Below are 22,452 nucleotides of genomic sequence, written 5' to 3'. Positions count from 1 at the left end.
TAGAGAGCACAGAGATGAGTACTGTTGCTTAGTCTAGAGAGCACAAGCAGAGTGCTGTTCTAGACCTGTGGGTTGACATTTCTACAGTAGTTCTGCTTCCCTTTGTGAAATGATCAAGATGATATGCTTTTCTTTGCTTAGTTAATAACTCCAAAGGGCTGTCACTGTGTCTGCAGTGTTGAGGCCCTAAGGTAAAACTTTGTATGTATTCAGAGGAGTAAGTATAAATGGTTCAAAAAAGTAGTTTAATTTGGTTCATAATAAAAGTGTCATTTGCCTGATTTTGAAGGGAAGCTGCTTTATCTTGTAGGGTGTTAGAATTGTAGCTTTTCAAGTAACATTTACTGTGGAGAAGGTTTTTAAAAAGTAAGGTACTATATTTTTTTGGTATCTATCTTTTCCAAGAAACTGATGTGAAACATGTCACATATTACACAGCTGTGAAATCTCACTAGGAAAAACACCTATCTTTGATGAATGGTATGGGTACAAATTGCCATTTTAAAAGAATGAGACAAAGTTAATTTTTTCAGTGTGAAATGGATAGTTACTGGCAGTGAGATGGGAAGTGAGGCTGGAGGCCAGCTGCCAGCATGGCTGTCAGGGGCTAACAGTAGGGCTGCATCCTTGTCTCAGGCTTGTCTGGCGCCAGTGACTTGACCTGCTCCTTTTTTGGGGGTGTGTGGGGGATTAGGTGTGGGTTTCTGAGAGGTTTGTTGAAGAGGTGTAGAGAGGAATCCAAAGGTTTGTTTTCAGATGGAGGACTATGGGAAATGCCATAGAGCTGAGTCTTGGGAGACCAGAGGGGGGCATCATGATGGCCTTGCTCCTGTCAGGCAGAGGCAGATGGTGACACAGAATCTGGTGATTGAATGGTCTCTGTGGCTTTGGTGTTTCCTGGAAGTTGGGTGTGGAAGTCTCTTCAGGTAAATGGTGAAGGGAAGAAGTAGGCATCAGAGGCTGGGTAGCATGGGACATCTGCAGGTGTAGCATGTGCAGGTCAAGGAGCATGAGGCCCATTGCATCCTCTTTGGAGAGGCTGGTGAGGGATGTGCCGAGTTGCTGAATTAGGTGTGATTTCTCCAGGGGAACATATAGTCAGACAGACCAGAGGGTGTTGAGGAAGTTTACAGGCATGTCATGAAGATCATAGATCTGTAGCTAACTTTGAGTCTACTAGAATGTAGTCTGGGCTCTAGAACTTTTTAGGAAGAAACCAGTGGTACTGTGATTGCCATTCCCTACCAGTCAGCACTGGTGGGCCCCTTGAAGGCCTATGTAATGCAGAGGATGGCAGGGTGGCTATCTTTAGCAAGTTGACTGGTCTATAGGTGTCACTCATTTGTGATGTCTGAGCCTTAGCTTAAGAGTATGTGTTAGCCTTAGCTTGATGAATGAGTAGGGCATGAGCTTTCCCATTGCAGAGCTTCAGTCAGCTCCCTTCCCTGTTCCTGTGGCAGCTACATCTGATGGTGGGTGGTGGATGGAGACATTGTTTTTCTAAGTTAGAGAGCAGTTCTAGAAATTTCTGCCAGCAGTCTGATGTATGGTCGTACCAGGGATGTTTGCCCATGGTAGTTCCTTCATGATTGTAAAGGACGGAGGGTTTTGATGTCTGTAGAGTGGTTGCCTCTCAAGTATTAGCCTTCCAGCAACCAGAAGTAGACAGGGAGAATTCTCCACATGCTGGGGTAAAGTACTCAGCTGTTTTCTTGGCTTGCTCTCCTTAAAGAATTCCTATATGTTATGATAATAACTCATTCTGAAGTTGTGATAATAACTCATTCTGAAGATTTTTTGTGGGTTTGTCCTTTTGAAACAGTCTCACTTGTATGTAGCCTAGGCTGAACTGTACTTAGTTATGTATCACAGGCTAGCTTCAAACTTTTGGTAACCCTCCTGCCCCATCTTTTGAATTATGGGACAAACTGCCATGCCTAATTTCATTCTGAACTTTAAAAATGTCCCTTCAAAAGGGACGTTTTATTTTCCGTCTTTCTTCCTTGCCTAAGCATAGAACTCATGGGTCCTTCTTGACACCATCTTGTTACTCCCTTAGCCTTCTCAGTGAGAGGCAGAGTCAAGTGAATGTACCTTGCTTTAGGGTATTCCTTACCAGTTTGTCGTTAGCATCTATTTCTGCCTGTGGGAAGTTGTAATAACGGTTCTACACATTCATAGTGTGCATCCATAGAGATAGACACATTGTACTCTACCACCTCTAAGAGGTTTCCTCACGGAGTCTGGGGCTTATTTCTTCTACTTGTGGCTCAAGATGTAGCTAGCTGCTTTCAGCTGACACAATTCAGTATTGGATAGGTAGAAGTAACCCCAGCCTCAGGTTGGGATTCATTTTGGTCAGCTTCCTTGTTTTGGGGATGAAGGCCTTTCTCAGGCCCTGGAACAGTCACTGCTGACCCAGGACTGGGTGCAAGTACCCTCCTGGCCCACTCTGCTATGTGGTGCCACTATTGACTTATGTGTATTCAAGCAGGAGTGATTTTTGTTTTTGACGTTTGAGGTTTTTGCTAATCTGTTAATATTTAAGAGTAAAGAAACTTGCAAGTATACTGTGGTGGCTTCACTTTCTCTCTTTCTAATGAATAAATCTCATCTGTACTATATTAAGATGCTTATTTTGTATCATGTGCATGTGTATGTGTGAGCATGAGAGGGCATTCCCTTGTGTCTGGAGGTCACCTTGAGAATCAGTTCTCTCTTCCACCACTGGGTTCAGGCTGACAGGCTTGGTGGCCAGCACCTTTTCTCTTCCCAGCCATCTTCAGCCAAAGCATTATATTAGGTTAAAAGTTGTTATAAAATGTAATTTATAATACTTCAAAAAATAGAACCTCAAAATTTTTATATATAAAAATGAATTCATAATATCTGCTCTTGAGATGTTGGTCACTGTTAATTGATAGTATCTTGGGTCAGGACATAAGTGGAAAGTTAAATAGTTAAAAACCAAGGGAGGCCACTTCTCACCAAGTTCAAACAATACATTTATTGCCACTTTCTTTAAAATTACCAATATCATTACAAATATTCTAAATTACTTTAAAAAAAAGATTTATTTATTTATTTTTATTTAAGAAAACACTGTTGCTGTCTTCAGACACACCAGAAAATGGCACCAGATTCCATTACAGATGGTTGTGAGCCACCATGTGGTTGCTGGGAATTGAATTCATAACCTCTGCTAGCTGTGGTCCAAAAACTTATTTATAATTATATGTAAGTACACTGTTGCTGTCTTCAGACACACCAGAAAATGGCACCAGATTCCATTACAGATGGTTGTGAGCCACCATGTGGTTGCTGGGAATTGAATTCATAACCTCTGGAAGAGCAGCCAGTGCTCTTAGCTACTGAGCCATCTCACCAGCCCTCTAAACTACTTTAGAATAAAATAAAACACTCTACAATGTTTTTTTAAGTCAGGAAGACCAGATTTCAAGAAACACCACATTGACCCTTCATATTGCAAGAATGCCATTATAGTATGATTTTCTTTTTTTTTTTTTCTGAGGGAGGTCACTTTTCACTAAGTTTAAACAATGTATTTGTTTAAAATTATCAATGTAATTTAAAATACTTTAAACTTACAATGTTTTTAAGTCAAAAAGACAAGATTTCAAGAAAGCAAATAAGCGTTGACATTTAGTGTTGCATGAATGACATTATTGTATGAAGCCTTTGGCTTTTTGTGACAGTTTCTCTGTGTAGCTCTAACTGTCCTGAAACTCACTCTATAGACCAGGCTGTCCTCCAGCTCATAGATTTGCCTGCCTCCACTTTCTGAGTGCTGGGATTAAAGGTGTGCACCACCACTGCCTGGCTTATTGTATGAAGCTTAGTATTTTAACTGTTTAGTAATAATTTTAAATAGATTTGTGTTTTTTTTTTTTTTTTTCTTTAAGGATTATTTACTTATTTATTCATTTAATGTATATGAGTACACTGCAGCTGTCTTCAGACAAACTGGAAGAAGTTATCAGATCCCATTACAGAGAACCACTATGTAGTTGCTAGGAATTGAACTCTGGATATCTGGAAGAGCAGTCGGTGCTCTTAACTGCTGAATCACCTCTCCAGCCCAGTACTTTCAATGTTAATCAGCCATCTCTTAAACAAAGTGTATTATGTTTTTAATTTTTCCCTTAATATCTCATGTCAGTAACCTGCAAGCTTTATCTCGGCAATGAACTGCTTACAAAAATTTTGGTTAGCTGGGTAATTAGCTTGGATTAAAGATAAAATTAATTATTAGATATAATTCACAGTATGAGATTGAAACAAAGTAACATCTTGAATAAGATTTGTGTTCTTAAACTGATGTTTGTGAGCTACCATTTGTGTTCTGGGAACCAAACCTGGGTCCTCTGCAAGAGCAACATTCTCTCTTAACTGGTGAGCCATCTCTCCAACTCCAGGTACATTTCTTTTAAAATATTTTTGAAATTATGATATAATTAAAATATATCATTTTCCCTTCTTTTTCCTCCAAATCTTCTTAGGTACCCTTCTTTGTTCTCCTTCAAATTCATGATCTCTTTTTTAATTGATTGTTATATGCATATATTTTTACATCCACAAAACAACTCACAAAAGATGTTAAGGGTATTAGGGCATTTGCTATGAGATGTTCTCCTAGTAGTGTCAGAAGCTATAAGTCTCATCAACATGGCTGCCTAAACACGAGCTGAACAAGGGCAGCAACAGACCTGCTAAAGTGGACAGAGGTAAAACCCTCATTCCTTTGAAAGATGGATTATGTGTGCTGGAACACAGAAGCCTGTCTTCTGACAGGGGATGTCCTGTACAATTGTGTTTCTACGTAGGGACCACTTACTGTCTGTAAATACCGGATCTCCTGCTCCACAGATACAAAAGTGTTCTTTTGTAGGAACTTAAATTAAAAAAAAGGGTGGGGGGATGGGATGGCAACCTGGTAGTTGGTTTTTGAGAAGATGCCAGAGAAGCACACTACATTAGCATTTCATGGTCCAGCATTTTCCACATCATATATTTTTTTTTCTTAGCTGTGAAATTTCAGCAGATTGTTATGCAAAACAGTTTTGTGTCTCTGTGTGACTGGGAAGACAGCTGTTAGTCCTAATGAGGAGTGCTAGCATTACAGTATTTCCGTTGATTGAGACCCACGGAGGGAGCAGAATGTTCCAGATCAGGCAGTGGTGTGTGGTGAGAAGGTACCATACTGTCAGCTGGAAGTACATGCTCGGCTGCTCTCCACGACAAGATAAATGAGTTTTGCTGGAGTTTGGCAGAGTCTGAAGCTTTTCCAGTGAGTGGTTGTAGTTCACTAGCCTCCCGGTGGGACCCATGGTCCAAGGGTGTCTTTAAAACTACTGCCTCTTTGCCAGGTTTTTCTTTTGATGTCCTACAATACCTGTCAGGATCGTGATTTATTAAGAACCTAATGTCTTCTAGCATTTCATTAACATAGGGTCAGATGATCTTTTGTTGCGGCTTTTCCCTCTTTGTATTAATTGAGCAAGATGCTAGCTGAAATTTAACTTGGCCAAAATCTTCTAGAATATACTGCAAACAGAAGTCAGTGGATATCTTTACCTCATGCTTTTCAAATCTCTGGCAGTATAAAAAAGGTTTTTAAATGTTCCTGTAACCTTTGCTACACTTCATTTAAAGTCAGGCCCTATGCTGTTATTTATTTAATTAAAGAATATATGGGGTTGGAGAGATCCTCTTCCAGGGGGCCTGACTTCAATTCCCAGCACTCACATGACAGCTCACAGCTGTCTGTAATACTAGTTCTTGGAGATCTGATACCCTCACATAGACACACACACAGACAAAACACCAATGCATATAAAATAAAAATAATCATCAGAGGTCAATCATAATTTACAGGTTTGTCTATATGTCTGTTTCTCCCGGTATCATATATTTCTGTGTATTATGTGTTGTTTATGCCCCATCCAGATGTAGTGCAGTGTTTGTAACACAGGTGGTTTTGTAAGTCATTGATTGTCACATGTAGGGAGGAGGTACCCACTGGCATCAGACGAGTGGAAGGAGGAAGGCTGCTGTACTTCTCAGTGTCCAGCATACCCACCGTCAGACAGGAATCCCACCCAGTGCCAGTTCTAGTTGAGTAATTGGCATGGGCAAAATTGTGTTGCTGATGCCAGTGCCATGGCAATGCTTGTCTTGCATAAGGCAAGGTGAATTAATGTGAAAATAGTTTTACAAACCCAGTATTTGTCCTGGTTGTACTCTGGGGCCTCAGTGGTGTGCTGTAGTTTATTGTCAGGTCTTGTTGAAAACCTTTTGGTTCTTAGTAGCTACACTGGTGGTGGTGTTTAAAATTCTTGATTAATGTAGTAGAACTTAGACTTAATTAGAACTTAGCTGTGCCTATTCAAATTAATAGAGTTTTTATAAATTGGACCTAGTGACTGATTAGATTCCTATAATGAGCCTAAATAGAACATGAAATCACATCTTAGTACAGATTGTGGAACAGGACCAAGTATCATTTAAATTGGAATTTCTGAGTTCCAAGTAGTTAATGTGTAAATTTAGGATACAGAAACAAAGCTTTTTTTTTTTTTTTTCTTCAAACAAATGATTTGTGGGGATAAAAAGACATCGTAACTAAGCTTACTGATTGTCATCTTGTAGGGTAACATGTGAGTGGTGAGCCTTCACATGGAAGGGATGGCCCTGGGTTTTGTATCGGTGGGAGACAGCTGTAGAGGTGAGGATGGAGTGTTGAGAGGCTCCTGCATTGGCATCTCTGGATTTGCTGATTTGGGCATTTGGAATCAGGCAGTGTTGTCCTGGGGAGATCAGATATTAAAGCATTAATCAGCATGTACAGTCACATTGTACCAGGCAGGAAGCAAGACCTGCAAAGTCCTACTGCAGAGATGCATGGTAAGATGGAGACTCACCTACATGAAGTCAAAACAGTAGCATTCCCTGGAAGTATTCCTACATGTCATGCCAGGTCACATTTTTAAGGATGGCCTATCAGTCCTTAGTTCCTGGGAAGTAAGCTTTATCATAGTCTCCTACAGAACTTTCCAGTGACGAGAGGAGATTGTGTTGAGGTGTGTCTCCTTCAGGTACTATTTTATCATTTTAGTCCTTTCTCAACAAGTGGTTGGTGACTTTGGCTTGAAATGAAGGGCTACATCACACGTAAACCCAGCAGGCCATGACCACTTCTCACTGAGACGACTTTCCTAATGACTGGTGGAGGTGGAGGTGGTGGAGGTGGAGGTGGAGGTGGAGGTGGAGGTGGAGGTGGAGGTGGAGGTGTGTGCACATACTTTGAGGCTGCAGGTCAACATTCTAGTATCTTTGTCACTCATTTGCTCTTCACTTTAGCTTTTGAGACCAATTCTTTCACTGAATCTGGAGTTCACAGATTTCAGAAGACTTGGTGGCTAGCATTCCAGGAATCCTTCAGTCCCTACCCCTTCAGCCCTAGGATTACATGCTGCCATGCCTGGCTTTTTATATGTGTTCTGGGGATTGAACTTGGGACCTGGTGCTTGTGTGGCAAATATTTCACTGACAGAGCTATCTCATGGGTGTATCTTATTTGGAAAAAATGTCAGTTGAACTTTTCCACTTATGGATTACCCAGTGTTTTCCATAACTCATGTGTTTTAACTGAATTGGAAGTTATAGTTTGGGTAGATTTTTATTTAACTCATCCCACCAGACTTAGCTCTATCGACATTTGGCAGGCTGTTTAATCTCTATTTTTCTAGTAATATCTTGCTGGACTGTCTGAGGATGACAGGACAGAGCAGACACAGTGCATTCCCCCTCCATTGGCACATGAAGCAGGGGTCTTTAACGTATTTACAAGGAGAGTTTAAGAAATAGACACGCGCTTGCAGAGCAGAGGACACTGTAAGCTTGCACATCCCCAATCTCCTTGCCCTCTGTTGCTCCCTCTGGATGCAAAACTTTGTGTAGCATGTAATGTGGGAGGGCACTTGGTACATCCTGAACTCTAACTACTGATGTGTCTAACCTTTACCTGTAGCACTGTGACCTCTGCTGTGTTCACTGTGGGAGACAACGTCGTTTCAGGCAGTGATGACCGCACAGTAAAAGTTTGGGATTTAAAAAATATGAGATCTCCAATTGCGACAATTCGCACAGACTCTGCCATTAATAGGTAAGGGTTGATTGTAATTTATTGTCTTGTTTGGTCATACAGCTTTTGGGAAGAGGGTTCAACCTCCTGGGGAAATATATTTATTCTCTTTTATGTGATTTCAGTATCTGTAACTACTTAAGCTTACTCAATGTGTAGTATGTTAGTGTAGTAAGACAAGAGTCAGAAAAGAAGTTTCGTAGCCAGATGTTTTAGGGCTTCGTTAAATTCATTAACTGAGAGGCTCTGTGTGCTGTTGGTCTGTGTGACTGTATTGTACGTGTGTGTGGAGTCACTTCTGAACTGGCAGTTAAGTGTGCCTAGATCTCTTGTCCAGTGTCATAGGCAGACTTCCCATGTGGTTTACTCATTTAGTTTGTCTTGAAATGTGAATTTTTTTCTGTAAATTCAAAATACTACACTGTCAGTTTTATACAAACTTGTTTCTATGTCTTCTTTGTAGGATCAATGTATGTGTTGGCCAAAAAATCATAGCCCTCCCTCATGACAACCGGCAAGTGCGATTGTTTGATATGTCGGGAGTGAGACTAGCACGGCTTCCTCGGAGCAGCCGACAGGTATTGCTTACAGTGTGTTCATTATGAACAGCAAAGGAGAATTTGCAGTTCTGTGTTTTATATCAGTGGTGCCTCAGAGAAATAGAAACAGGCCACATTAAAATATTTAGAAGACATAAAAATGAACTTTAGCAAAGTGTTTCATGAGGTGATGAGCTAGTCAGATTGGTGGGAACTCCTGGAGATGGGATACCTACCTCTACCTCCAACCAGAGAAACATCTTCCTATGGTGGGGTATCACCAGAAATAAAAGCTCTATTTTCCGTATAAGTTGGGGAATTATTCCTTGCTACCATTAGATGTGAGATACAGGAGTTTGGTAGATGCTTTTGCTTGTTCTGTTCAGCTCATCCCCTAGTGCCTGCAGTCATGGCTCCAGTTTAGCCTAGCAGAATCAGAATGTAACCAAGGAACACCTACTCCTGGTGCCTTAAAGCAGGCCCTTGGATGACTTCTTGATGCTTTGTGAATTGGGACTGGGACCTCAGCTTATACTATGTAGGTTAGGGACCTGGGGTCTTAGCTTATACTGTGTGGGTTTGGGGCTGGGGCCTCAGCTTATACTGTGTGAGTTTGGGGCTGGGGCCTCAGCTTATATAGTATGTGAGTTGACAAGTAGTGGAGGCAGAGTTCTTTTCTTTTGGCTGCGTGTTTAACTGAGATTCCCATAGTACAGTATCTTAGTTGGGGTTACCATTGTTGTGATGAAACACTAAGATCAAACCAACTTGGGGAGGAAGGGTTTTATTTGGCTTGTATTCCATATCACTGTTCATCATGGAAGGAAGTCAGGACAGGAATTCAAGCAGGACAGGAACCTAGGGGCAGGAGCCAATGTAGAGGCCATGAAGGGGTGCTGCCTCCTGACTTGCTCCTCAGGACTTGTTCAGCTCAGGTTTCTTACAGAACCTAGGACAAGCAGTCCAGGGGTGAAACCACCCAAACCATGCTGGACTACTCCAGATCAATCACTAAGTAAGACAATTAGCTGTGTCTTATGGAGACATTTTCTCAGTTGAAGTTTCCTTCTTTCAGATGACTCTTGTTAAGCATTAGTTCAAGTTGACATAAACTAGCCAGGACACTAGTCATTCTGATCTTTTTCCCTTTGGATCTTCCCTAAATGCCACTGTAAGGTCTGATGGGTCTGTTAGTGGATCTGTTCCCTGGTCCCTCCAGCTCACTTGTCTGTTTGCACTTACACACATTCTTTGAGCTTTGCGTGCATACCTTACATACAGCTGTTGGCTGCATTTCTTTTGATTCCTCCATGTTGGTATGGTTCCCACCTCATCATGTAATACTTCAGAGTACAGTTCACAAGCCAGCTCTGGAGCAGTGTGTCCTGCAAACACTGCGCACTAGGATGAGTCTGGAGAGCAGTGCGTAGAGTACCCGTAGTGGGGTAGTAGCTGTCAGCACGACACCCCTTCTCTCTGCGTGGCATACGAGTTCCCAAGCATGGCAGTCCTTCCAGCAGCGGTGTCTCAGCCACTCTGTTACCACTCACAACGGTGTGCTGCCTAGGTTAATGAGATCTTTTGGTTCTTTGTGTGTATACTGTAGGGAGATGCTCATCAGAGCAGAGTGAAGACATTTCACATTCCTACAAGGTCACAAAGTGCACCAAAGGTTTCACTTTTTTTTTTGATTGTTTGATTTAATTATTTTAATTATTTATATCCCAAATCTTGTTCCCCCTCCCAGAGTTCTTCACCCTATCCCCTCTCCCCTTTGCCTCTGAGAGGGTATCCTTCCCCCCACTAGAATCCCCCTTTCCTGGGGCATCAAGTTTCTACAGGATTAGGCACATCCTCTTCCACTGAGGCCAGACAAAGTAGTTCTCGGCTACATATATGCCCAGGGCCTCAGACCAACCCATGCATGCTCTTTGGTTGGTGGCTTAGTCTCTGGGAGCTCCCAGGGGTCCAAGTTAGTTGACACTGTTGTTCTTCCTATGGGGTTGCAATCCCCTTCAGCTCCTTCAGACCATCCCCTAGCTCTTCCATAGGATCCCTGACCTCAGTCCAGTGGTTGGCTGTAAGTATCTGCATCTGTCTCAGTCAGCCGCTGGCAGAGCCTCTCAGGACAGCCATGCTAAGCTCCTGTCTGCAAGCACAACATGGCATGGCATCAGTGTTGGGGTTTGGTGCCCACCCATGGGATGGATCCCAAGTTGGGCTGGTCACTGGTTGGCCATTTCTTTAGTCTCTGTTCCATTTTTGTCCCTGCATTTCTTTTAGACAGGAACAGCTCTGGGTCAAATATTTTGAAGGTAGGTGGGTGGTCCCATCCTGCAACTGGGGACCCTGTTTCACTACTGGAGGTGGTCTCTTCAGGTTCTATTTCCCCACTATTAGGCATTTTGGGTAAGGTCCTAGGAGCCTTTTATATACCAGTTCTCTGGGATTTTCTAGAGGTTTCCCCATACCCCCTGTCCCCATCACTGGTAGCCGCACATTTCTATTCATTCTCCTAGCCCTCTCAGCTTCTGTCTTGTCTTCTCCCATACCTGATCCTGCCCCCCTTTTCCCCTACCCCTTCCCTCTCCCACTGAAGTCCCTCCCTTCTGCTTTCCATGATTATTTTGTTCCCCCTTCTAAGTGGGATTTAAGCATCCTCACTTGGACCTTCCTTCTTGTTTAACTTCTTAGGGTCTGTGGGGTGTATCTTGAGTATTCTGTTCTTTTTAGCTAATACCTACTTATCAATGAGTACATTCCATACCATGCATGTCCTTTTGGGTCCTCTGGATTATTGCCTGCAAAATTCATGCTGTTCTCATTTTTAATAGCTGAATAGTATTTTATTGTGTAAATGAACCACATTTTCTGTATCCATTATTTGATTGAGGGATATCTGGGTTGCTTTCAGTTTATGGCTATTACAAGTGAGGCTGCTATGAAAATAGTGGACCACATGACCTTGTGGTATAGTGGAGCATCTTTTCGGTATATGCCCAAGAGTGGTATACTGGGTCTTCAGGTAGAATTATTTCCTTTTTTGAGGAACTGTCAGATTGATTTCCAGAGTGGTTGTACAAGTTTGCAATCCCACCAGCAGTGGAGGAGTGTTCTTCTTTCTCCACATCCTTTCCAACTTCTGTTTCTTCTTTGTGCTGTTTCTTGAGTTTTTGATCTTAGCCATTCTGTGATTGATGTGAGGTGGAATCTTAGGGTCATTTTGATTTGTATTTCCCTGATAACTAAGTATGTTATGCATTTCTTTAAGTGTTTCTCAGCCATTCAAGATTCCTCTGTTGTGAATTCTCTGTTTAGCTCTGTACCTCATTTTTTAATTGGTTTATTTGGGTTTTTGGAGTATAACTTATTGAGTTCTTTACATATTTTGGGTATTAGCCCTCTATTGGATATAAGTTTAGTGAAGATCTTTTCCCAATCTGTAGGTTGTTGTTTTGTAATCTGACAAAGATCAGGGATAAGACAAGGTTGCCCAGTCTCCCTATCTAATCAAATACATCTTCCTCTACTTGAAGTTCTAGCTGGAGCAGTAAGAACAAAAGGATATCAAAGAGATACAAATTGGAAAGGAGAAGTCAAGCTATCACTATTTGTAGATGATATGATAGTATACTAAAGCAATCCCCAAAATTCTGCCAGAGAACTCCTATAGCTGATAAACAACTTTACCAAAGTGGTTGGATATAAAATTAAATCAAACAAATCAATAGCCTTCCTTTATACAAATAATAAATGGGGTGAGAAAGAAATTAGAGAAATGACACCCTTCACAATTGCCAGAAATTATATAAAATATCTTGGTGTAACTGTAACCAAGCAAGTGAAAGATCTGTATGACAAGAACTTCAAGTCCCTGTAGAAAGAAATTGAAGAAGACCTCAGAAGATGGAAAGATCTCCTGTGCTCATGGATTGGTAGGATTAACATAGTGAAAATGGCCATTTTACCAAAAGCAATCTACAGATTCAATGCAATCCCCATCAGAATTCCAATACAAGTCTTTTTTGTTTGTTTGTTTTTTGTTTTTCGAGACAGAGTTTCTCTGTGTAGCCCTGTGTCGAAACTCACTCTGTAGACCAGGCTGACCTCAAACTCAGAAATCTGCCTGCCTCTGCCTCCCAAGTGCTAGGATTAAAGGCGTATGTCACCATTGCCTGGTTCCAATACAAGTCTTAACAGACATGGAAAGACCAATTCTCAATTTTCATGTGGAAAAGCAAAAATCCCAGGATAATGAAAACAATTCTTAACAATAAAAAGATTCTCTTGGGATCACTACCTCTGACCTCAAGCAATTGTGATTTAAAAAAAACCCCACATGGTATCAGTACAGAGAGAGCCAGGTAAATCAATGCAATTGAATTGAAGACCCAGAAATAAAACCACACACCAAGGACATTTGGATCTTTGACAAAGAAGCCAAAACCGTACAATGGAAAAAAGAAAGCATCTTCAACAAATGGTGCTGGTCTAACTGGCAGTCTGCATGTAGAAGAGTGCAAATTGATCCATATTTGTCACCCTGCACACAGCTCAGGTCCACTTGAATCAAGGACCTCAACATAAAAGCAGATACACTAAATCCAGTAGCCTCAAACCAAAGTTTTAATCATACATTCAGCATGGTGGGCTACTCACGTGTGCCCAAGAATTACTATTGCTATATAAAGAATGCTTTTGTGATGAGACTGATTAAAGTGTGGGTTACTTCATTATTCTATTGATTTTTTTTTTTTTCCTCAAGAAAGTAAGAACTTCTAAGTTGATCTTTGTGGTCCTAGTTCTATGTAGAAAATTCCATGTAGAATTATCTGTAAAATATTCAGGTTTGCTGGAATTATAGAATTTTTCTTTTGGCCTGAGTTTATTCTTTCTTATAACAATATGTGAAATAGGTTTCTTTTTAAGATTAATGAATAAGATAACTTCATTTTAGACCTGTAATACTTCTTCAAATAAGTGTAATTTTAGTACCATAGCTTTACAGCTAGACATCCTCTTGTAGCTGCTTTCACCTGACTAGTTTTAAAAACAGAAAACCAAAACAGAGCTTGTATGGGAAGCTTGTTTTCTTCACTACTGGGTTTCAATCCTGGAGTTCTCACTTCTGCTAAGTATTTGTTCTACCACTGAGTCACAGTGTCATATTAAGTTGCCTGGACTGGCATAACTTGGAACCTCTTCCCTGAGCCCGCTAAAGTAGCTAGAATACAGGTGTGCACGCCACATGTCCAGTTGAAAGGACAGCAACTTTAAAATGTTTTATTTTGGGGATAGTGTAGGATGTGTGCTATGAGGACTGTTAAGAGCTGCAGGGTCATAAGGTCCTGAGGTCCAGTGATTTCTAATCTGTAGGTTTGCAGATAAGATGGGATCCTTGTGGCTTTTAATAAAAGAATGCCTGTTGTGACTATCCACAGTAGTGTTGAGTAGCTCAGCTCTGTGTTAGTGGATCATCCCCTTCTCTGGGTACTTGACGCTGTGACCACATGATGTGTGGATATTCCCCTTTCCTCTTCAGTGAGTCTTGTCAAACAAATGTGGCGCCCAGCTCTTCCCTTAGTAGCTCTTCCCAAATGGCCATTTCCTTTTACCCACTTGTCCAGTACCTATTTTCAGTATTCTGTGAAAATACTCAACACTTATCTTTTAAGTAGTTCCCGTACTAAGGCATGGCTTTATTGCCAACTAATGGATGTAGATGTGATTTCTTCCTTTTCTTTAAAAAACGAAAACAAACTCTTAGCAAATAATCAATGAAAAACACCTTCATAATAGACCTGTCACACAGGGTTTTTTTTTATAGTTAGTTTTTTACAGCATGGTTGAGTTCCCTGTGTGTATAAACATTATTTATATTGAATGTTTTTACAGTAGAACATCTTATCCTGCCCTTGCTAAGTAGTTCTTTTACTTGATAAATACCTGTCAGTTTCACTCAATTCTTATGCTTTATTTTATAATAACCGTAGCATATTAGAGCTATTGCATTAGTTTATGGGTAATTCCTGATGTGTAGTGTATAGACATTCTAAGTGTTAGGCATTATTTAATTGCTCAAATATTTGTATCTACACAGTATATCACACTGTAAGTTTTATAAACTATTTTGTAGTAATTTCCTCCAACATTTTGATATTTAATTAGAAATTTTGAGGGTTCTAAAATCTAGACAAAAAAATCATTTCTTATTTTTGTTTCATCTTGTATATATATATATATATATATATATATATATATATATATATATATTAGTCTTTTTATTATTGGAAATATTTACTAAATGATATTTGAAGTCTTGGAGTGAATTTGGTTTAGTGTATCTGAAAATAAGTCTTCTAGCTTCATTTGTTCATTTAAAAATTTCAAAGTGATCATCTTTGTGTGTATGACTACAAGCTTACTCGTTTTTTCAAAAGACTAGTCATGACTTTTGGTATGAGCTCCCCCCATTCACTTACCCATTCCAGTGGTACACATTGCTCTACCAGCTTGGTTCTGAAAGCCGCTTGCCATGCGCAGTAGGTTTTGGCTTCCTTGAGTTACATGTGTATTGAGTTTTTGCAATTAACATTATTCATTTAAGGAATATAGCTATCATGGTGCAAGTGTTAAATTTTGTTTCAGAAATAATGCATTAATTTTATTTTGTGTGTTCCTTCCTAGGGTCACAGACGAATGGTGTGCTGCTCAGCGTGGAGTGAAGACCACCCCATATGCAATCTATTTACCTGTGGGTTCGATAGGCAAGCTATTGGGTGGAACATCAATATTCCTGCATTGTTACAAGAAAAATAAGTCACTGGTGTTCCTTAGCTTGAAGTTTGCCATGGACTTTTGATTCATGCAGGTTCTTCTGCATATTAATCAGCCATTATAGTGAGATCTGACCCTGGGAAGGGTGCCTTGTATATGTTCTTTTCACATTGTGCCCAGCTTGCATGAAGTGTACAGAGAGATGTGTGAGTCTGTTTTTTATCTTTGTCTTGTGTATAATGGCATCCTCTGGTCAGTAGAAGTGAAGCTCACCTCCATGTAGCATACAAAATGCTTTGAGTTGTTGAAGCTGACAGATGAGCAGTAGGGCATTACATTACATTGTATGAATCAAATGTGAACTGTGTATCTGTTGTGAGGCATAAACAGTCTGTTACATTGTCTGGAGTAACTATACATAACTACCTTGTCCTGGGAAGACTGCAGAGCTCATTTGCATTGGCTAGCAAGAGGCAGGACTGACAGAGTGTTCATACTTGGTTTATGTGAAGTTGTAGAATGTGCTATTGTGTAATTCCATTTCAACTCTTGACTTCTGTTCCGGTTCTGTAAAAGTAACCTGGATTTGCAATGTTTTGTGCAGAATTTCTTTTGAGAAGAAAATGTTTCTGCTATTTTGTAGAAAATGATTTCAATCTCTTGAGGTCTCATACATGCAAATTTTAAAATACGATTATTCTAATCACTGATTTTAGACATTAAACAGAATTCAAAGCACTTTAATTTATAGCTGTGGTTATAAAGTTTTTAGAAGTTTCAAATGATTTATCCATTGAATGTGACTTGATCTTTATACAAAGGCCCTTCTACCTGAAGACAAAATACTATTTATTTTCTACATCTTTGGTTTTCATATTTCTAAATGGGTTTACTTCCTTGGTGGTGTTTGGAGAGCCAAGAATGCAAATAAATGAGCACTACCTCAAAATAAATATTGGGAAACCTTTGGAGTCTCACTGCTGCATGGATAAAGCACTTGATTTAAAGCTGGAATATTGAATTCAAGGTAGAAGGCAAGAGAGACAACCATACCCTATGTACCTTGCAGGTGAGAGGCTCTCTAGGTAGCCTGGGAAGGTGATAGCCATGGCAGATAGTTACATAGGCAACCAGAAGGTGATAGCCATGGCAGATAGTTGCATAGGCAACCAGAAGCGCTTGTCTTGAACAGCTCGGATGCCTCTCAGTGCCAGTCCTTCTACTGCACGAGTGAGCCTTTTGTTCTCGCCTTCTAGAGATCACTGTTCATCTGATGTTTGTAAGTTTGTGTTTCATACAGAGTTACAGTTTTGATAAAGAGACATCTCAGTTACTGCCTGCCCCTCATACATTGATCCTTTCCATGCCGCCCTATGGAGAGTGACCATTTAGGGAGAAGGGAAGAGAGGTAATACGCTGTTATGGTTACCTCACCTCCCACCCCTCCCCCAACCCTGGCTTTCTCTTTGGGTGGCATAGGAGGGCACCTGAATTCTAGTAAGTGATAGGAAGTTTGGTGTAAGATGTATAATGTGCATAGAACATTTGGGTGGCACTTTCCAGGAGTGAGAACTTGGTTATTGACATCTTTGACTTGGGTACCAAAGTTGCTGGTCTTACAACCTTTAGAAAGGTTCTTTGAATAATTTTGTTTTTGCAACTTAAAAAAAAAAAAAAAAAAAAGGCTGTATTTTTAAAGTCTGACCATTTCTGATCACGAGTCTCACTGTGGTGTATTTGAAAGCTGAGTCCGGCTGGTCACTGTAGTTGATTGAAATGTTAGAGCCAGCTCTGGCTGTCTTGAATGTATTTTGCTTGATGGTGGAGTACTGTGTGATGATGATCCTGGTGGACTGCTTTACTTTACAGCCACACAGGGTTTCCATACCCTTCCATTCCACTCTGTTCACAGAGTTGTTCATGTTGGTGGCAAGCCATGTTCTTATGTTCTTTGCATCTTAATCCCAAAGTCTAGGTATAGTTAGGAACATTGAAAAAAATGTATGCAAATATAAACAGCAAAATCAAACATAAGACCTACCAGACACAATTTTGGAGCTTTAAAAAGTCTTTATTGGTGATCATCAACTTGTATACAGACTAGTGTCCTTCACTGCCAATGGCTGCTTATTTTCTTTGGCTAACTGGAGGGACCAGCCTCTGACATAGAAATGAGGCTCCCCACGCATTTCCACGAGGGCAGAAGACCCTAATGGTGCTCGATGAGAGTACTCAGGAGCAGGATGTGACTTATATTAACTGCTGTTTGTCATCTGTTCTCAACCCATTGCTGCTGTGACCACAGTGTTATCTTCAGGAGTCTCTGATTGGCATGGGCTTGAGCTCATGAATGTTTGTAGGCCTTGTGCGTGTGGCTAAGGATATGTCATGCTATCAGCCACAACCAATCTTATATTAGAAATAGTGTTTGGAAATAGCAACACTGTTATGTGCTGGAGTGTCCAGAATTTCATTTAATAATGGAGGGGAAATATGTGGTTACTAAATGTGCATTAATATAAAATTTCCCAAGAGATTTGTTGGACAGAAATATCCCTGCCCCCACCATAACTGAAGCATACCAGTTTTTGTAGAGTCAAAAAAGCTGTACATATTTGAGAATCTGAAGACTATGTAAATCATTTGTTACTTAAATCTGTGAAAAAGGTTTTATTTTGTTTTATTTTTGAGGGAAAAGTGCATTTATAAGTGTTGTGTGGAATCAGTTATCTTTACTGTATTGATGTAACTGTTTGTAAAAGTTCAGTGTCTTCATTGAAGTACGAAGCTCATTAAAACATTTGTGTTCCATAATTACTATTATAAAGGTTTGTGTTATTGGGAGTCTTGTGTTCTTACCCCTCCCTCATGTTTTACTTTGTGAAGCATTGTTGAGTTACAGAAATAGCATAGCTGTCCAGAAATTGAGTGAATTGCTTATAATGCTTGTTTGAAAATAGACTTAAAACTCAGTTATATTTTTTTATCCTTTTATTTTGCAATGGGAAGACTAGCATTGGTAAGAGTCTACCAGACTCTCCCATAGCATAAGATCCATAGATTTTGGTTTTCGCTAATATTTAGGATTTAAAAAAAAATCTTTTAAAACTGGGAACATTTCAATTATGTACAAAGAGCATGGGCCATGTTGTGGAAAGGAAATGAAAATGAAGTCATGAAGGTTGCAAGATTTAAGTTTAGCGTCATTAAAACAGCTTTTGTTAAGCAGCTTTGGTCAAAGTGACAGTAGATTGCAAGGATCTTTGGCATGCTGAGCATTCTGTGTGAAAGAAACGATAACAGTATTTTAGGGACTCATGACTTGTGTGTCTAGATAGAGAGGCATTCAGTAGCTCTATCACATCATTTAGCCAAGAAATCTTTGTTAAGGTGGCGTTTAACCAAAGTGTTCTAAGTAGATATGAAGTTGCAGGACCATTTCCTGTAGGTAGGTTGCTGCGTGGGAAGGTGGTCAGAAGGAATTAGGCGTGATGCAGATACTGACCACAGTGTGCCAGTGCAGAGGGTGAGGTGAGTGGCCTGGGATGAGGTACCATCTCATTCAAAGACCTTGGTAAAGTGTGGATTTCATTCTTCATGGAGATGGGGCTGACGCTTATTTTGGGGGCTAACACAGGTACTTCTTACAGGAAGGAAGGATTACTTGAGCCACAATCCAGAATGTATCTGAACTGCCTATTCTAGCTTTGTGAGCACATTTGTCAGGGTCTTGAAGATGTTTAAGATACTGATGCTAAGGATTTTCCCTTTAAAAACAATACATTGGGAAATTTCAATCATGTGAGACATTAAGTTAGCATTGCTAAATGAATTTGAACTTTTTACTCACAGATACTTTGTCACCACCACTTAGCACTATTACTACAGTATTGGCACTGTGCCCACGCCTCAGCCATAGAAACACAGTAGGAGCAATCCCTTCTTTTCTGTGGCCAATCAGGATTCTCCCTTGTACTTTTGGGCTTATATTTGGTTGAGCCAGTTTCTCTCTTAAGCAAACTGTAAAGCTCCAGGAATTGTTAGTGATCCTGCTTTTAATCCGAGTGAGAAACAACAGGGAGTGTTTCAAAGTGTGTTCTCAGCCAGAAGACACATGTGAAGAATGCGTGTGAAGTAAGTTGGGGAGGAAATGGTTTTAAAACAAGCAAAGGCTCCAGCGGACAGTTAAATGTCTGATTAATGTTACTGGCTTATTAACTTTCACTAGTTGGGACATTGAGTTAGTGATAGCAGTATTTTTAAATTGGTAAATGTAAATTTCTCAAGTAGAATCACTTAAAAATAACAATAAAAGCACATTGTGGGCTCCAGTGTGGCTCAGTAGTTAGAAGTGTTTGCTGCTCTTTTAGAAGACTAGAACTTGGTTCCCAGCACCCACATCTGGCAGCTCTCAACTATCTGTAACTCCAGCTCCGGTGGATCTAATGTACTCTTCTGACCTCCTTGGATAAGCAGACACACACACACGTACACACACACACGTACACACACACACACACACACACACACACACACACACACACACCCCACATTAAAATAATAGAAAGTGGTCACTCAGTCCATTCGTAACTATCTAAGTTAGTGTTAAAGGAAAGGCGTGTGTGTGTGTGTGTGTGTGTGTGTGTTTATATGACTGAATATGTCAAAAAGAGCTGTCAATCAAAATTCATTAACCATGCTATAAAGGATTAAGAAAATTAAAAGTAAAAATTAAAAGTAAAAGGGTTTTTGGTTATTTTAAGTAAAATATGGGTTTCATTCATTGAAAGACATTGTAAAAACAAGTGAGGTGAAAGTCAGTAGTCACAACATAAGAGTATTGTGTAGGATGCTAAATCAAAGTTGTGTATGTTGATAGGAGGACTGGAAACTGGGCAGCAGGTAAGAATGGGAAGGCCAGGGAACAGGAGTGAGACCGGTCCTTAGATTCAAGGGTCTGCTAAGGATATTGAACTTTTACATATCGTTAGCTGGGATAGGAAATACTGCAGTGACTGGAAATCTTCATAATCCAGCAGTCACAAGGTAAAAGCATCTGTGGGGCAGGCATATATAAGTGATGGTAAGTCTACACAGTGAAATATTACTATCAGTTAAACCCAAGGAACCACATATACCCAAGTTATACCCAAGGACCCTTATGGCAAGTGAAAATGTAACCCATTAAAGACAGAAGATGAAACCATTTTTGTAAGGCACAAATCCTGCCTGCCTGCCTGCCTGCCTGCCTATCTATCTATCTAATCTCTCTCTCTCTCTCTCTCTCTCTCTCTCTCTCTCTCTCTCCTCTCTCTCTCTCTCATCATCTATCTGTCACAAGTACAGATCTATCTGTCATCACATAGGAACAAAAAATGCAAAATTTAGTCTGACATTTTCTGGGTTGGCATGGTCAGGGTAGGAAGGCAGAGGATCAAATAGAGAAAGCTCGAGCTTTGCAAGTTCCATGCTTAGTTTGTGTAAAGACAAGTTGTAAGAAGTATGTGTGTGTGCATGCACACACATGCTGTGGTGTATATTTGGAGGTCAAAGGATGCCTTTGTGGAGTAGGCTTTTTCTTTATGCTTACGTAGCTTGTTGGGATTGAACTCTGGTTGCGAGGCTCACTCACTAAGTGCTTTTGGCTGCTGAGTCATCTCTGCTCCCATCTTTACGGATGGTAAGAACACAGATCTTGGTGTTTTGGTTTTTCATAATTCATAACAAATATAATATTCCTTATGACTGTCATAATAGTATATAATTAAGAGTAATTTTTAAAATTAAAACGATGTGTATTATTTCAACTGTGTGTAAAGTAAATGCTGATACTTTATGATGGTCTCTTTTGAGTTTATCATCCAACCACATTTTATTCACTGCAGATATATGTTCTTTCTTTGTTTATGAACATCTCATCCTCAGTCATTCAGTTTGTACATATTCCATAAGAGGCTATGAAGCCAATTTTGTGTTCTTGAAAAAATGGTCACTAAGGAAGTTGTACAAAGGCAGTATGCTATGTACTGTGTCAGAATTAGGTTGTTTTCAAATACATTTTACAACTCCATGTGTCCAAGCAGGAAATGTAATAAGGATTTCATTTACCAGGTGTGAACATAAAACAACAGAGTAGTTTTCTTATGTCGCTCTTACACTGAGACCAAAGATCGTCTCAGGCCTGGGAGGCAGTCCAAGAACTGTGTTGAGCAGAGCTGCTTATTTATTCTTTCAGTTTGTGTTTTGGGAAAACAGCATCTTAGGGATAGGTGGGGGATGTTCTGCAGTGCTGAACCACTTTCTCCCACACATATGCTTTACATGTTTTCTGATTCTCCAATAATATTAAAGTGTTCTTACAGCAGGGCTGGGGGTAACAGCTCAGGGGTATAGTGCTTGGGTTTCATCCCTAACCCTGCAGAACAGCAAAATGTACAGTTGGTAAACGTATTTTTCTCCTGTAACTAATTCTTGTTAGATGGAGCTAGATGCACATCCCCTCCATTTTTCAATAGCTATGTTGTGCTGTCATTGACACACAGAACTAAACATAGTTGAGCTTGACGAGTTTTACTGTATATATTTACCCATCAGTACACTTCCCGTCCCCTTACCCATCATTACGCTCTCCGCTCCCCTTGCCCTCCTTCATCTCTAACTCCACCTCCCTCTTCTCTCCCTTCCCTCCTGTCTTGCTGTGTAGCCCAGGGTTCAATCTGAGCTCATAATCTTGCATACTAGGATTGTGGTTATAATATAGGATTGAATGCCTGTGCTGTCAAAGTTTCATTTGCCTATTATTTCTTCAAATATTTCATCTGATCATGTTCCAGTGATCTGATCACTCCAGTGGCCCCAGTGATCAGTGGGCTCTTCATATTTTCTTTTAGTCCTCTTTCTCCTTGTGTTTTATTTTTCATAATTTTTCATTTGTTTCTTCTTAAATATTTTATTCAGTGTTTAAAAGAAGCT

At 40.2% G+C, this 22,452-nt stretch overlaps 1 protein-coding gene across 3 annotated transcripts in view; it reads left to right on the top strand.

Moving 5' to 3' along the window:
- Wdr37 (WD repeat domain 37) overlaps positions 1–18,285 on the top strand; it is a 63,635-nt gene extending 45,350 nt beyond the window's left edge. For 2 of the 3 annotated variants that reach the window (XM_029547410.1, XM_021215328.2), the window contains exons 12-14: positions 8,051–8,185; positions 8,628–8,742; positions 15,391–16,447. In XM_029547410.1, the coding sequence (XP_029403270.1) occupies positions 8,051–8,185; positions 8,628–8,742; positions 15,391–15,522 (382 nt within the window). In that variant the 3' untranslated portion in view covers positions 15,523–16,447. Of the gene's footprint in view, positions 1–8,050; positions 8,186–8,627; positions 8,743–15,390 lie in introns of all 3 variants that reach the window. The other variant, XM_021215329.2, reaches the window with a different exon arrangement.
- Positions 18,286–22,452: the final 4,167 nt, after the last annotated feature.

This window comes from Mus pahari, chromosome 16 (genome assembly GCF_900095145.1).
Source record: "Mus pahari chromosome 16, PAHARI_EIJ_v1.1, whole genome shotgun sequence".
Taxonomy (NCBI): Eukaryota; Metazoa; Chordata; class Mammalia; order Rodentia; family Muridae; genus Mus; species Mus pahari.
The sequence above is the reverse complement of the archived record's forward strand: the minus strand, read 5'-3'. Positions and strand labels throughout refer to the sequence as shown.